At 54.7% G+C, this 12,621-nt stretch overlaps 1 protein-coding gene across 5 annotated transcripts in view; it reads right to left on the bottom strand.

Moving 5' to 3' along the window:
• LOC102087959 (dynactin subunit 2) overlaps positions 1-12,621 on the bottom strand; it is a 151,886-nt gene that overhangs the window by 512 nt on the left and 138,753 nt on the right. Inside the window, exons 1-13 of one of the 5 annotated variants that reach the window (XM_065074785.1) lie at positions 8,583-8,774; positions 7,860-7,928; positions 5,435-5,606; positions 4,684-4,780; positions 4,504-4,565; positions 1,455-1,553; positions 1,211-1,371; positions 977-1,124; positions 829-894; positions 712-750; positions 510-587; positions 305-376; positions 87-189 (exon numbers count right to left, since the gene is read on the bottom strand). In XM_065074785.1, the coding sequence (XP_064930857.1) occupies positions 87-189; positions 305-376; positions 510-587; positions 712-750; positions 829-894; positions 977-1,124; positions 1,211-1,371; positions 1,455-1,553; positions 4,504-4,565; positions 4,684-4,780; positions 5,435-5,606; positions 7,860-7,921 (1,159 nt within the window). In that variant the 5' untranslated portion in view covers positions 7,922-7,928; positions 8,583-8,774. Of the gene's footprint in view, positions 1-86; positions 190-304; positions 377-509; positions 588-711; positions 895-976; positions 1,125-1,210; positions 1,372-1,454; positions 1,554-4,503; positions 4,566-4,683; positions 4,781-5,434; positions 5,607-7,859; positions 7,929-8,582; positions 8,775-12,621 lie in introns of those variants that run through there. The other 4 variants (XM_065074786.1, XM_065074788.1, XM_065074784.1 and 1 more) reach the window with 4 other exon arrangements.

Below are 12,621 nucleotides of genomic sequence, written 5' to 3'. Positions count from 1 at the left end.
CTGGGCTGGAGAAGGAAGCAGTGACCCCCCAGGATATCCCTGGGCACACCACGACACTGTCTCCAACATCCCATCCAGCCTCTCACCTTGCTCATGCAGGTCCCTGAGGGTCACCAACCTCTGCACAACATCAGGCAGGGTGCTGGCCACAGGGTCCCAGCGCTGCATCATCTCATAGATCTGGTGGATCTGGGAGATGGGATGGCGCAAGAAGCGTGGGGGTCAGCAAGTCTGAAGGAAGGGCTCAATCTATCCCCCACTATGCCAGGGTTGCCTTAGGGGGACCCTCCCCACCAGCTCTTACCTTGCTCTGGGTGTCGGCATCTTGCACAGTTGCCTTGTGCTTGGCGATTTCATTCACTTTCCCCATGACGCTCTGGTGAGCAGGAAGCAGATGTGAGACCCCCAAATCCAGCAATGCCCACCCTTGATTTCACAGCCTTGGTAAGTGCACCCCCCACAGCCCTGTGACACCCACCATGCAGTTCCCTCCTTCCGTCCCCCCTCACCTGCAGCCGGGCCTCCACTTGATCCAGCACAGCCACGTCCAGGATGTTGACCTTGGCCTGTAGGACCTGCATGGTCTCCTTGGGATGGACAGCAGGGTGAGGGGAGCAGATGGCAGCACCCCCAGACTGCCCCTGCCAAGTGATGCGGGCATGGGGTGGGGGAAGAGGGACCCTGCATGCGCCCCCACTCCGCCTGACTCACCACGAGGCTGGTGCCTTTCAGCCCGACCAACAACGGATTCTGTGGGGAAGTAAATTGCATCAGTGGGGCAGGATGGGGGGGAGGAGAGCGGCAGGGCAGGAGCTCCTGGCCTCTCACCTGGCTGTGGGGCTCACACCGTACTGTTGCCTCCAGCTGTGCCAGCCGCTTCTCCAGCTCCGCAATCTGGGGGAAGATGAGGAGGGTGAGGTAGCAGGATGCCTCATTTTGGAGTCAGAGACAGTGTCCTCCCTCTCCCCATGCTCACCTTGGCGGTCTGGGCAAACTGGTCCTGCTCTGGCCTCCAGTACAGCTCAAAGGTGACAGCATCTCTGGTGGGCGCTGGTCCTTTGGCAGGGCTCTTCCCTGGTGTCGCCTTGCTGCACTTCACCACCTCCAGCTGCTGCAGCAGGCGTCTGGGCATGGGGAAAAGGCAGGGGGATGCTGACATCCTCTCCCTGCTCCCCAGGCTGCAGCCCTGGGACCCCAGGACCCCACTCACTTGGCCACGGCACCGCTGGGGTCTGCAAAGTCTATGGCCACGGCAGGACCCAGCAGCTTCTCCAGGTGGCTGGAGAGCAACTGCTGCTTCAGGACCTCAACCTGTCTGGCCAAGGCCATGGGTGTCAGCTCTTCCTCTGCTGCTGACTCCTTCACCGTGCACTGTGGGTTGGGGAGGAAATGTGACTGTGTCACGCCACTGCAACAACCTCCCCACTGACCCCCATGCCAGGGGCAATGCTCACCTGGATCTGCTCAACCTCCCTAACCAGCTCCTGTACCTCATGCTGCAGCCGTTGGTATCGCTGCTGGGGTGTCTCTTTGGCACCAAGACCCTCACCAAGCTGTGGAGAGAGGAACAGGTTTGGGTCAAGCAGAGGTTCACAAAACACCTGTGGCACCAGGCACCCAGGGCAGGGGAGAGGGTGACTTGGATGCTGGTACTTCTCGGTGCCTGCCCATACCTGCGCAAAAAGGCACAAAAAGGGATTGATGAGGAAGAACAAGTACATGAGACCCTCAACAGACAGGCAGGAGCAACCTCGTGTTTGTGGGCCCTGGTCCTCATATGGGACTTCAGAGATGTCTGCTGGAAGGACAACACAGCAGGATATAAGCAGCCCAGGAGGCTCCTAAGTGCACCAGCGAGGAGAGGGTCTCTGCTGGAGCTCATCTTCACCAACAAGGTGCTCGTTGGAAATGTGGCGGTCCAAGGCAGCCTGGGGTGCAGCGATCATGAGCGGGTGGAGTTCAGGGTGCTGAGGGTGGGGAGGAGGGGGCTCACAGCCCTGGGCTTCAGGAAAGCAGACTGGTGTCTTCAAAGATCTGCTTGGAGGAATCCCCTGGGATCAGGCAATGGAGGGAAGAGGGGGCCGAGAAAGATGGTTGATGTTCAAAGATCACCTCCTCCAAGCTCCGGAGCTCTCCATCCCAACAAGTGGGCAATCAGACAAAAAAGCCACAAGGCCACCTGGGTGAACAGGAGCTTCTCACCAAACCCAGACACAGAAGGAAAGGAGGCAGAGGCTGGAGCAGGGACAGGGAACATGAGACTGACATTGCTGAGCAGTCAGGAATGAGTGTAGGAAAGCCAAAGCCCAGATGTAACTCAACCTGGCCAGGAATATCTAAGGCAACATGAGGGGCTTTTGTAAGCTCTCAGGTAACAGAAAAACGATGAGAGGGAATGGCCACCTGCTGCTGAATGAGATGAGGAACCTGGGGACACAGGAGATAGGAAAGGCCAAGGCACTAAAGGCCCCCTTCACCTTCCATCTCTACTAGCCTGACCAACCCTCAGGGATCCCAGGTCACAGAGGCTGGGGGAAGGCTACAGCAAGGCAGACATATCCTTGGCTGAAGAGGATCAGGTCAGGGGATACTTAAGGAAAATGGACACAGACAGATGCATGGGCACAGATGTGATGCACCCATGAGGGCTGAGGGAATCTGGCTGATAGGAGATGCACAAGCCAGGCCCTGTCACTGCCCTGCTCCTCCCCAGCGACCACTCCCTTTAGATAAAAGAGTCTATACGACAGCCTGCGGGCAGGGGGTGTCCCTACAGGAATTCTTGGACTGGAAGAATTGCCAGGAGAAAAATACTGAAATTATTTTGGTTTGATATTGTCAGGAAGGCAGCAGCATCGCTCAGAATCATTTGAGCTTCATTATGTGGCTGGGGGGGTCGTGTATCCAGAAGAGGTCAGCACATCCACAAAACCTGTCTGACACAAACACGTTTGAGGTTTAATATTATTTTACCCAATTCTGATTGCAAAACTGATCCCTCAACGAGGGCTGAGTGAACTGGCTGATGGCATTGCAAAGCCACTCTCAATAATCTTTGATGGGTCACGGTGACTGGGAGAAATGCCAGAGTACTGGAGGAAAGTGAATGTCATGCCCCATCTTCAAGCAGGTCAAGGAGGACTCAGAGAACCACAGGAAGTCAGCCGCACCTTATTCCCTGGGAAGGTGATAGAGCAGCTAACTCCTGGAAACCATTTCCAAGCATGTGAATAACAAAATCATCAAGAGGAATCAGCATGGCTTCAACGAAGTGGAAGTCATGCTGGACCAACTCAATAAGCTTCTACAATGAGATGACTGGCCTGGCAGACAAGGAAAGTGCAGTGGGTATCGTCTACCTGGACTTCAGGAAAGCCTTTGACACTGTCTCCCGTAAGATCCTCCAAGAGAAGCTGTTGAAGTCTGGATTGGATGAGCAAGCCCAGAGGTGGACTGAAACTGGCCAAACAGTGAGACCCAGAGGGTGGTGATCATCATCCCAAAGTCTAGTTGGAAGCCAGTAACAACCAGTGTACCCCAGGGGTTGATGCTGGGTCTGATGCTCTTTAATGTCTTCTTTAATGATCTGGATGATGGGGCAGGATGAATCCTTAGCAAATCTGCAAGTGACACCACACTGGGAGGAGAGGCTGCGATGCCAGAGGGTTGTGCTGCTATCTAGAGGGACAGGACAAGCTGGAGAAATGGGCCAACAGGAACCACATGGAGTTCAACAAGGGGAAGTGCAAAAGTCCTGTTCCTAAGGAGGAACAATCCTGGCACCAGTATATGCTGGGGGCCACCCAGCTGGAAAGTGGCTCTGTGGAAAAGGTCCTGGTGGACACCAAGCTAAACACAATCCAGCAAAGATGGCTAATAGGGTCCTGGGCAGCATTAGAGGTCTTGTGGTCGAGGGAGGGGATCCTTGCCCTCTCCTCAGCACTGGCAAGGTCACACCTGGAACACTGTCCAGCCTGGGCTCCCCAGTACAAGAGAGACATGGACATACTCGAGAGAGCCCAACAAAGGGCCACAAAGATGCTGACACGGCTGGAACATCTCTCCTGTGAAGGGACGCTGAGAGAGCTGGGACTCTTCAGCCTAGAGAAGGTTCAGGGGGGTCTTATCAATACCTGAAGAGAGAGTGCCAAGAGGATGGAGCCCTGTGGCAGGACCAGAGGCACAAGTGAAGCATGAGAGGTTCCCCCTAAACATCAGGAAAGGTTTTTTTACTGAGAGGGTGACCTAGCACTGGCACAGGTTGCCCAGCGAGGTGGTGGAGTCTCCATCCTTGAAGATATTCAGAAGCCATCTGGACACGGTCCTGCGCAACTGGCTCTAGGTGGCTCTGCTTGAGCACTGGGGTTCGAGCAGATGACCTCCAGAGGTCCCTTCCCACCTCCACCCTTCTGTGATTCTGTGTGATTTGTCGGCCTGGGCAGGGACATCACTGTGGAGTTACTAGGGATGACTGGCTCACATCCCCACGTAATCTGGACTCACAATTTCATACTCCCCAGACTCGTAACCCGTTCTCCTGGTCTTGGTGATGCGATCAGAGAAATCTGGAAGAGGAAGAGCAGGGTGTCACCCCAAAATATCCCAGGCAGCTGTGCCCTACCTGAGGTTTGCTCAGTGACCCAGAGTTCCCACAGCCCACCCTTCCCAAAATCCCTGGCTTACCCACTCCCTCAGTGCTCAGGTGCTTGTCCTTGAACTTCTCGTAAGCAGCATTGGGATTGATGATGAGATGCTCCACACTGGTGCTGGTGAGCTCCTCCTGAACACAACACTTGGTGTCAGGAATGAGGCAGCTGTGAGGGTTTGTTGGCAGAGCTGCCACCTCCCTGCAGCACCAGCATCCGTCTGGAGCCAGTGCTGAAGAGAGGGAGGACAGTAACCAAATGGGGAGGTGAAGGCAGCCCCCAAGGACTGACAGACAGGGACAGAACCCCACAAAGGGTCTGCTGGGGCAGCGAAGGCTGTACAAGATGTGGCACAGCCCCAGGGTCTAGAGTGGGGACATCAGACCCCTGGCTTGGCCCGGCACGGCAGGCAGCAAAACCCTCCCATGAGGGCCAGGCAGTAGGGCCAGAGGTGCAAGTGTACACTGAGCCTTGAAACCTTTTAGCAGCCCCACAACCAGTATCAGGAAACCTGCTGCTGAGCCCATGCACATCGTGAGCACCTTGGAGCCTCTTCCAGCATAGCAGGGCTAGCACTGCCCCACAGCTGTATTTTAGAGTGGCTCCTGCTATCCAGGGGACATTGGGGTAGCTGCGGGACTTCAGCCCCTCAAAGACCAAAGAGGCTTTGCCCAGAACCTGGCAAGCTGAGTGAGATGGTGAGTCTGGGCTCTCCTCACGCCTCACTGCAGTGAGGGGGCCCTGACCCTGCTGGGCCCTGCAAGGAGGCACCTGAAGGACTCCCCCACCTGCTGCCCTTGGCCATGGTAGCCCCTCTTCAGCCCCTGTGCCTGGCTGTGGCCTGGAGCACTTTTGGGGAGCCCTGGCGCACCGCAGATGGACAAGAGGAGCGAGAACAGCAGGAGCAGCACTAGCAGTGTTAGGGGGGCCGTCTGGCTGAGGGGAGGCAGCAGCGAGTGTCTGTGAACAGAGTGCAGTGTTACAGTGGCCGACAGACGGGCTCTTACCAGCTCCTTGCGTTTCCCAGAGGTGAGAAAGTCAGAGCAAGGTTAGGAGAGGCGGGGAGAGAGAGACAAAAACCACGTTAGAAGGTCTGTCCCATGCATGGCCCGCCATCACCCACATCCCTGCGCCAAGGCTGTTACCAGGGTGGCCCCACCAGCCCTGTGTGAGGGCTCAAGAGCCATGTGGGATGCAGGGCCACCAGTGTGGAGGCAAAGGCAGCGGCTGCAAGAGTGCGGGCAGCAGCACGCTGGACCCCTTGGTGGGACACTCAGGGGCAGCTGGGGACACGCTGGTCATGGCCACCACAAGGCTTGATGAAGGTGCCCAGAGAAAGCATGGAAGCAGGATGTGGCCAGAGTCTGGGGGTGATGCAGTCAAGCCCCAGCTTTGATAACCTTGCTCCAGCTCTTCTTTTACCTTGGGGGAAGAAGCGAGCAGAGCCTGGGACAGGACAAGGCCCCATGGAGCAGCCCAGTGCCTGGCAGGTCGCTGGGTCTCTTGGGGGCCTTGCCTGCAGTTTGGGGGAACAAAAGCCCAATGCAAGTCCCTAGAGGGGCATGAGCTGTCACCTGCTTAGCAGTCAGCCCCATGCTGTGCTGGCAGCAGGGGTGAGGGCTCAGCACGGCCTCTCTTGCCTGCTTGCATCCTGCCCAGCCCAGCAGTGTGCCACAAAGCCTGGCAGGATGGGCTGCGGCAGGACGGTAGCGACCAGCCCTGGGTGGCAACCCTCTGCGCAGGCAGCATGACTGTGGAGGGGCCCGAGGCTGCCAGGGCAGGAGTACAGCATAGCCAAGACACATCATGGGGAGGCCAGGAGGTCCATGGAGGTCCCAAAGGACAAGGAGTGCAGCACGTGCAGTCAGGCAGAGAACATGCAAAGAGGGCAAGGCAGAGCAGGGAGGCAGCAGCAGCACAATGTTGTACCCTAGGATGCCCAGCCACTGCCAGCTGCCTGTGCCTCACAGTGGAGTGACCCACAGCCAGGACCAGGTGGTACAGCAACAGGCAGTGGCTGTGGTACCCTGTGCACATCTGCATGCAAAAATCCACCCCAAATGGCATGCAGAAACAGCAGTGGTGAACCAGCTTACTTGTGCAAACTAGCGTCCAGGCAAGGTGGGGAGGAGCAGGGAGGGGAAAAGCGGTGAGAAAACTCAGATCAGTTCAGCACACGAGAGCCAAGAAACACAACAAAGCTGCGTGAGGGGTTCCCAGGAGACGTTACAGGAAGTAAAAACCCCAACAACCCTTCACCTCCTGTCTGCAGCAGGGGCCACAAGGAAGGGAAAACACTGAGGGAATCACTGGTGTGTCACTGCTCTACTCTCAGGCACCATTTCGCTGTAACTGAGGCTTGTCAGGGGCAACTTTAGGTGGAAACAATCCATTTCAGTGTGTCTTGCCACCCTGGATCTCACAAGGGATCTCTTTGCTTTCTCTCAGAATCGGGGCCGGGTGCCCAGTGCACCCTACAAACACTGTTTGCACTGCAGGGACAAGCTGGGTCCAGCCTCTGCGCTGCCGTGGCTCAGCGCCCCCTCCACCAGCTCAGACCAATCGGCAGCATGTGCCAGCAAAGTGGGGTCTGGGGCAGGCACTGAGCAGCCATTTGGGCCAATCCACAAGCACCCATCAGCTTTCTGCCTCACCAGCAGGCTTGAGGACAGGCCCCTGGTGTCAACCCACGTCGAAGTCACCACATGGCAGTCCCACAGAGAACGGCCGCAGCCTGGGTGTGATGGGCTCCAGCACAGGGCTAGTCTGTGGGACCCCAGCACCACTTGGAGCTGTTTTATGAGAGTGAATCCACCTCAACAGTCTGCACTTGTCTTCCGTGTGCTGTCTAGCAGGCATTGCCCAAAGCTAATGGGGACAGGAAAGCTGGCCAGCCCTGCTCACTTCTGCTGCCCTCGGCCACGTTATGCAGGATGCAGACACTGGGGATGCGGATATCCACCCTGTGTGGGGTAAGAGCTGCACCCTGCCCTCACTTCTTGGCCCCTCAAAGCACTGGCAGGCTGAGAGATGGGGTAGTGCATCACTGGGACACTTCACCATGGGGGAAGACATGGCACTGCAGGGGGACGTGCGGGGACAGGAGCTGTTTCCCTGCCACGGTGCCAGCCCCACTGTGCTGGATGGCTGCGGGGTGGGGGTACAGGCACACTCTCACCCTCTCACCGCAGCACAGCCCCAGCAAGGCCTTACCGCCTCAAACTCAGCCTGGTCGTCCTCGGGCAGGTCACTGGTCTCATAGATGTCAGGCTCATTCCTGGCCTGCAGGACAAATGGGCGCTGGTGAAACCCCAGCTCTCCTTGGCTGTTTGTTATTTATTTGTGACCAACACAACTGCCTCAAACAGCTTCAGATATCGCCTCAGCCCACAAGCACTTGTGACAGCTATCTGCCCCCACACCCTCCAACTCCCCAAAGCCTCCACATCCCTTCTGGACACCCCTGATGGCCCCCCACACCCCAAGAACTGCCCCTGTCCGCCCAACACCTCCAAATGCCCCAGGTCCTCACAGTTACCAACTCCTACAATTACCCCAAACATTCAGGGTACTCCCAACCCCTCAGAGACACCTGTTCCCCCAGACACTTCAAATGCCTCTGACCCCAACCTGTGCTCCCTCTAACACGTTCCCTTCTCCTGACACCCCCAGTCTCCCCAAATGCCCCGTTTACTGACCCAGAGCCCCTCCTCCAAACCCCTCTGATCCCCACAGTTCCCGCAGACCCACCCCAGCCACTGCAAACCCCCTCCATTCCCTCAGATCTCCTCCTCTAACCGAATCAGACACCCCCAGAACCCCTCATTCTCCCCCAGGCCTCCTCAGGCCCCCGCCCCTAGATCTCCCCAGACTTCCTGATGCCCCCAGTCCCCCCGTCCCTTCAGACCCCCAGGCTTCCCCCCGACCCGCACTCACGATGCCGGGCAGGTCGGCGTACTTGGGGTCGGCCATGGCCAGGGGTCGGTAGCGAGGGTCGGTCGGTAACGGGGGCGGCCGCTGCCCGCTTCCGGTACCGCCGAGCAGCTCCGGCGCGGGCGGGGCCGCTCTCGCGAGAGCAGCGCGCGGGGCGGGGCCTGCACGGGCTCGGCGGGGCCGCAGGGGCGGGGCCGCAGGGGCGGGGCCGCAGGGGCGGGGCCGCAGGGGCGGGGCCGCAGGGGCGGGGCCGCAGGGGCGGGCCGCAGGGGCGGGGCCGCAGGGGCGGGGCCGCAGGGGCGGGGCCGCAGGGGCGGGGCCGCAGGGGCGGGGCCGCAGGGGCGGGGCCGGGAGCGACGCCTGAGGACACCGCGGGGCCGGAGCGCAGGGCACGACGGGGGCGCGCTGCAGGGTCACAGCTTGACCACCCACCTCTGTTCTGTAATTTGCTTGATTACTACACTTACTGCTGCTGAAAGCACCCAGAAAAGGGCAAACACCGACATTTTAAAGCTTTAATGAGTCCACTGAATTGCCTTTACGTTTGACAGGTTGCCAGCTGCTTCTAACCAAGCTGCAAGAACACTTTACATTCAAGGCAGAACCTTGTGCTCCACCAGGAGTTAAAGACAAAACTTGTTTCACTGTTTTCTAATAAAATGTACGTGGTAAAACACTCTCTCTAAGGGAACCACGTATATTCCATTCACAGCAGATTTCAGTCACATTGTAATCTGCTCTAAATGCTTTTCTGTAAAAGACAGACATTAAAATCAGGTATTATTGAATTTAATCGTTATTACACACACTACCCTGGTGCCATGAAAAACCTGCTTTAAAGCATCAGTAACATGCGATTTTTGCACTTGATTTCAAATACGCCTATGCATAAAGAGCTATAAAAAATGTGCCATTAGGTAACAAACCTAGACAGGCAACTATTCATGCCCACACTTTGGTTCTTGGTACTTACACTGGATGTAGTCAAAGCTGTCTCTTTCACACTCTACTAGCTAGGGCCCCGCCCAAAACTCCCACAAGCTGATTACAGGCGGGATTTGAAAGACAGACATTCCATACAACTGCCAAACTGCCTGACTGCCACGACTTTTCAAATCAGACTGAGAGTGGCCGGGCAGCTGTATCAGCCGGCTCCCCCGGGACACTGGAATGCCCCCAGCGGGTCCTGCGGACCGTGCTCGTCCGGGTTCCTTGGGTGCTCTGGAGCGCCACCTTCACTTCTGATGGCAGGGACTCCATTCCTCCATTCCCTGTCTGGAGGTTCAGGGGCTTGGGAGATGTGGTAGGAGAGATTACCATTGAGAACTGAGTCCAAAGAACTGCTGACTACCTCAGCCTTCTCCATGATCGTTGCCTCTGGTTTTCCTATCTTATTTATTGGGGGGTGTGGTATACGCATTTCCTTTCATCTTCCTTTTATGCCCAACACATCTGCAGAAACCCTTCTTATTATCCTTTGAACCCTCTGCCAAATTCAACTGCAGCTGTGTCTTGGTTTTCCTGATCCCATCCCTACACATCCAGGCAGCATCCTTATATTGAAAGAAAAGCATACGTCAAAGACAAGTTTGAGGTTACAAGTCGTTTGCAATTCAGCCATCCAGACATTCTAGATTTACAGTCTATTTAAGTGCATGTATTCCAGAATTCCATACACTTCACTTTCCCAGAGACCTGTTGCAACAACATTCCTACTCAAGAAAGGTCCAGCACAACTGCCCTGACCTATAAATTAGTGGTGTTCAACCACCGCAGTCACAGTGCTAGCACTCATACGACAAAGTAATGTCAAAGCAGCATGAGAACATAGGACGTAATTCTGAAACTGGATATGAAGACCCAGTTGTGAGCTGAAGTATTCTCGCTCATAGATTATAGAGATCTGCAGCTGTGCAGTGCCTTCCATACTACACAAAGAACCCAGATACCTGGTAAGTGAGAGGTTTGGAAAGTGGAAGGAGATATTTGAATGCAGAACTTCAAACAAATGCCCATGATGTACCAGACATCTAATGTACTCTTAGCTTTACTGGTTAACAGTTCTTTTGTGTGGACAGGCTGCTCCATCTTCTTTATTTGGCAGCTGACAGACACCATGTGATGAAGCAAAGGAAGCAAGAAAATAAAAATGAAATTAACCAGATTTTGGATCTGTCATACAGGACTTGACTGATGCCCTGCCCCAACCAGATTTTGAAAAGCACGTTTCCAAATACATGTACTGTTGAGATCACTTGTGTTCTGGATAGGCTAATAAATGGCACATGTAGAGCAGGCGTGACATTTTAAACATAAGCCTCAGAACTGTATAAAGCCAAGATGAAATTAGAGCCCTGTGTTAAAGGTTTCCCAAGCTCTGTGTTTCATTCAGAAGGTGGAAGCTTTTTGAACACCAGTTACAAGGTCAGCTGTACCAACTGGCATCCCGGTGTGACCTCCCAGCACTGCCCCAGCTCAGCAGCTGCGAACGGACCCACGCGGGAGGACTGCCCTGTGCCTCAGCCATACACCGCAGACAGAGCACTGAAGGGTTAAAAAGAACAGTGCTCTGAAACATTTGGGTTCCCCAGCCCTCTTTCGCTAGCGCCTTCCTCAGCGCCTGGATGAGATGCAGCTGTTCTGTTGAACGCGACCTCCAGAGGTGCTGGAGCGAAAGGCCGGAGGCGACGCGCGCAGCCCCGCACGGCGCAGCGTTCAGCCCCTCTGCACTTACACGGCCGCAAATTCGCTTTTGCCTGCTCCGGCCTCAAGTCGGGGGAGACACATAACCACCAGCGTTCACCGAAAGGCATGGTCTGTCTATGATCACGGTTAATTCAGCTGCCATTATTAATACTAGATGTCTATAATTTTATAATAGAACAATTATATAATAACACACTATAGCTGCCAAAAATGTTACTATATGCCATAGAATGTAAGTGAAAAATTCCAACAACTCACAGCCCTGCTGGCTCCTGCTGGTGATACCCCTGGTGATACCAGGGCCAAGCCGAGTGACCAGCTCAGGCCGTAGCTCCCTTTGATTTCCAGAAATGGGATGTCTTTTGGGCTTGCTGCGAGCGACGGCAAGTCAGCCCGAACAGCTCCCCTCTCAAATGGATGCTGCAGGAACTTCCCTCCTTCTTGTCCTTCCCCAGTGCAGTCCACACTCTCCCCTGTAGGCGCAGAACTGAGAAACACGAAGCCATTCACATGTACCATTGCCCTCATCCCTCTGATGTGTCACTGGATCATACTGGTAACAAATTAGGGCGCCTTCCATTTTGTTTCTAAAGCATGTTTCTTTTTACCCAGGTCCAAAACCATTACTTGGCCTCAGTATCACCATATATAGATAAATTTCTCATTTTCTTCCTTCTTTTACTGCTTTTTCCACAAGAGCCTAAATTTCTTCTTTATTCTCCTGTTTCGTTTTTGCCATTCCACTGATCACCTTCAGAACCCCTAGGGTCTCATGTGTGGACCGTCGGTTGTCCAAAGAAACATGCCACAAACGTAAACTGGTGCCTGAGCTGTTGCTATTTCTTTAAGCTACTAATATTACTGGCAATTTTACAGTCCACTGCTTTGGATATCGCCCTATAATTTTATTGAGTTTATTTTTAACAGTCTGCTTCATCCTTTCTAGCACTCCAGAGTTCTATGGGTGGCAGGATATATGCAGCCTTTGTTTAATTCCCTGTTTACTCATGAAAGCTTGAATTACTTCACTTACCTTTCCCATCTCCTGTTCTATCTCGTGTTAGCCAGTGATCCATATTAACAACCAAGTACCTTACAATTTTTTTTTTAACACTTACAACTGCTGTCTCTTTCAGCAGGCAGTCTTCAACCCATTCCCAAAAAAAAGACGGGATGATAATCAGAGACTATTTCCTTAATTTAGAGCAGTTTATATAATCCATTTGCAGTATTTACCAAGGTCTCCAGCCTCTCTGATGCAAGAGATGGGAGCTTGGTGTTACTAGTTTGCTTACAGAATCCACCTGAGAAAACGAGCTGTCAGCTCACGGCAGTG

This window comes from Columba livia, chromosome 10, assembly GCF_036013475.1.
Source record: "Columba livia isolate bColLiv1 breed racing homer chromosome 10, bColLiv1.pat.W.v2, whole genome shotgun sequence".
NCBI lineage: Eukaryota > Metazoa > Chordata > Aves > Columbiformes > Columbidae > Columba > Columba livia.
Note: the sequence above shows the minus strand (reverse complement) of the source record. Positions and strands in the feature narration are given on the sequence as shown.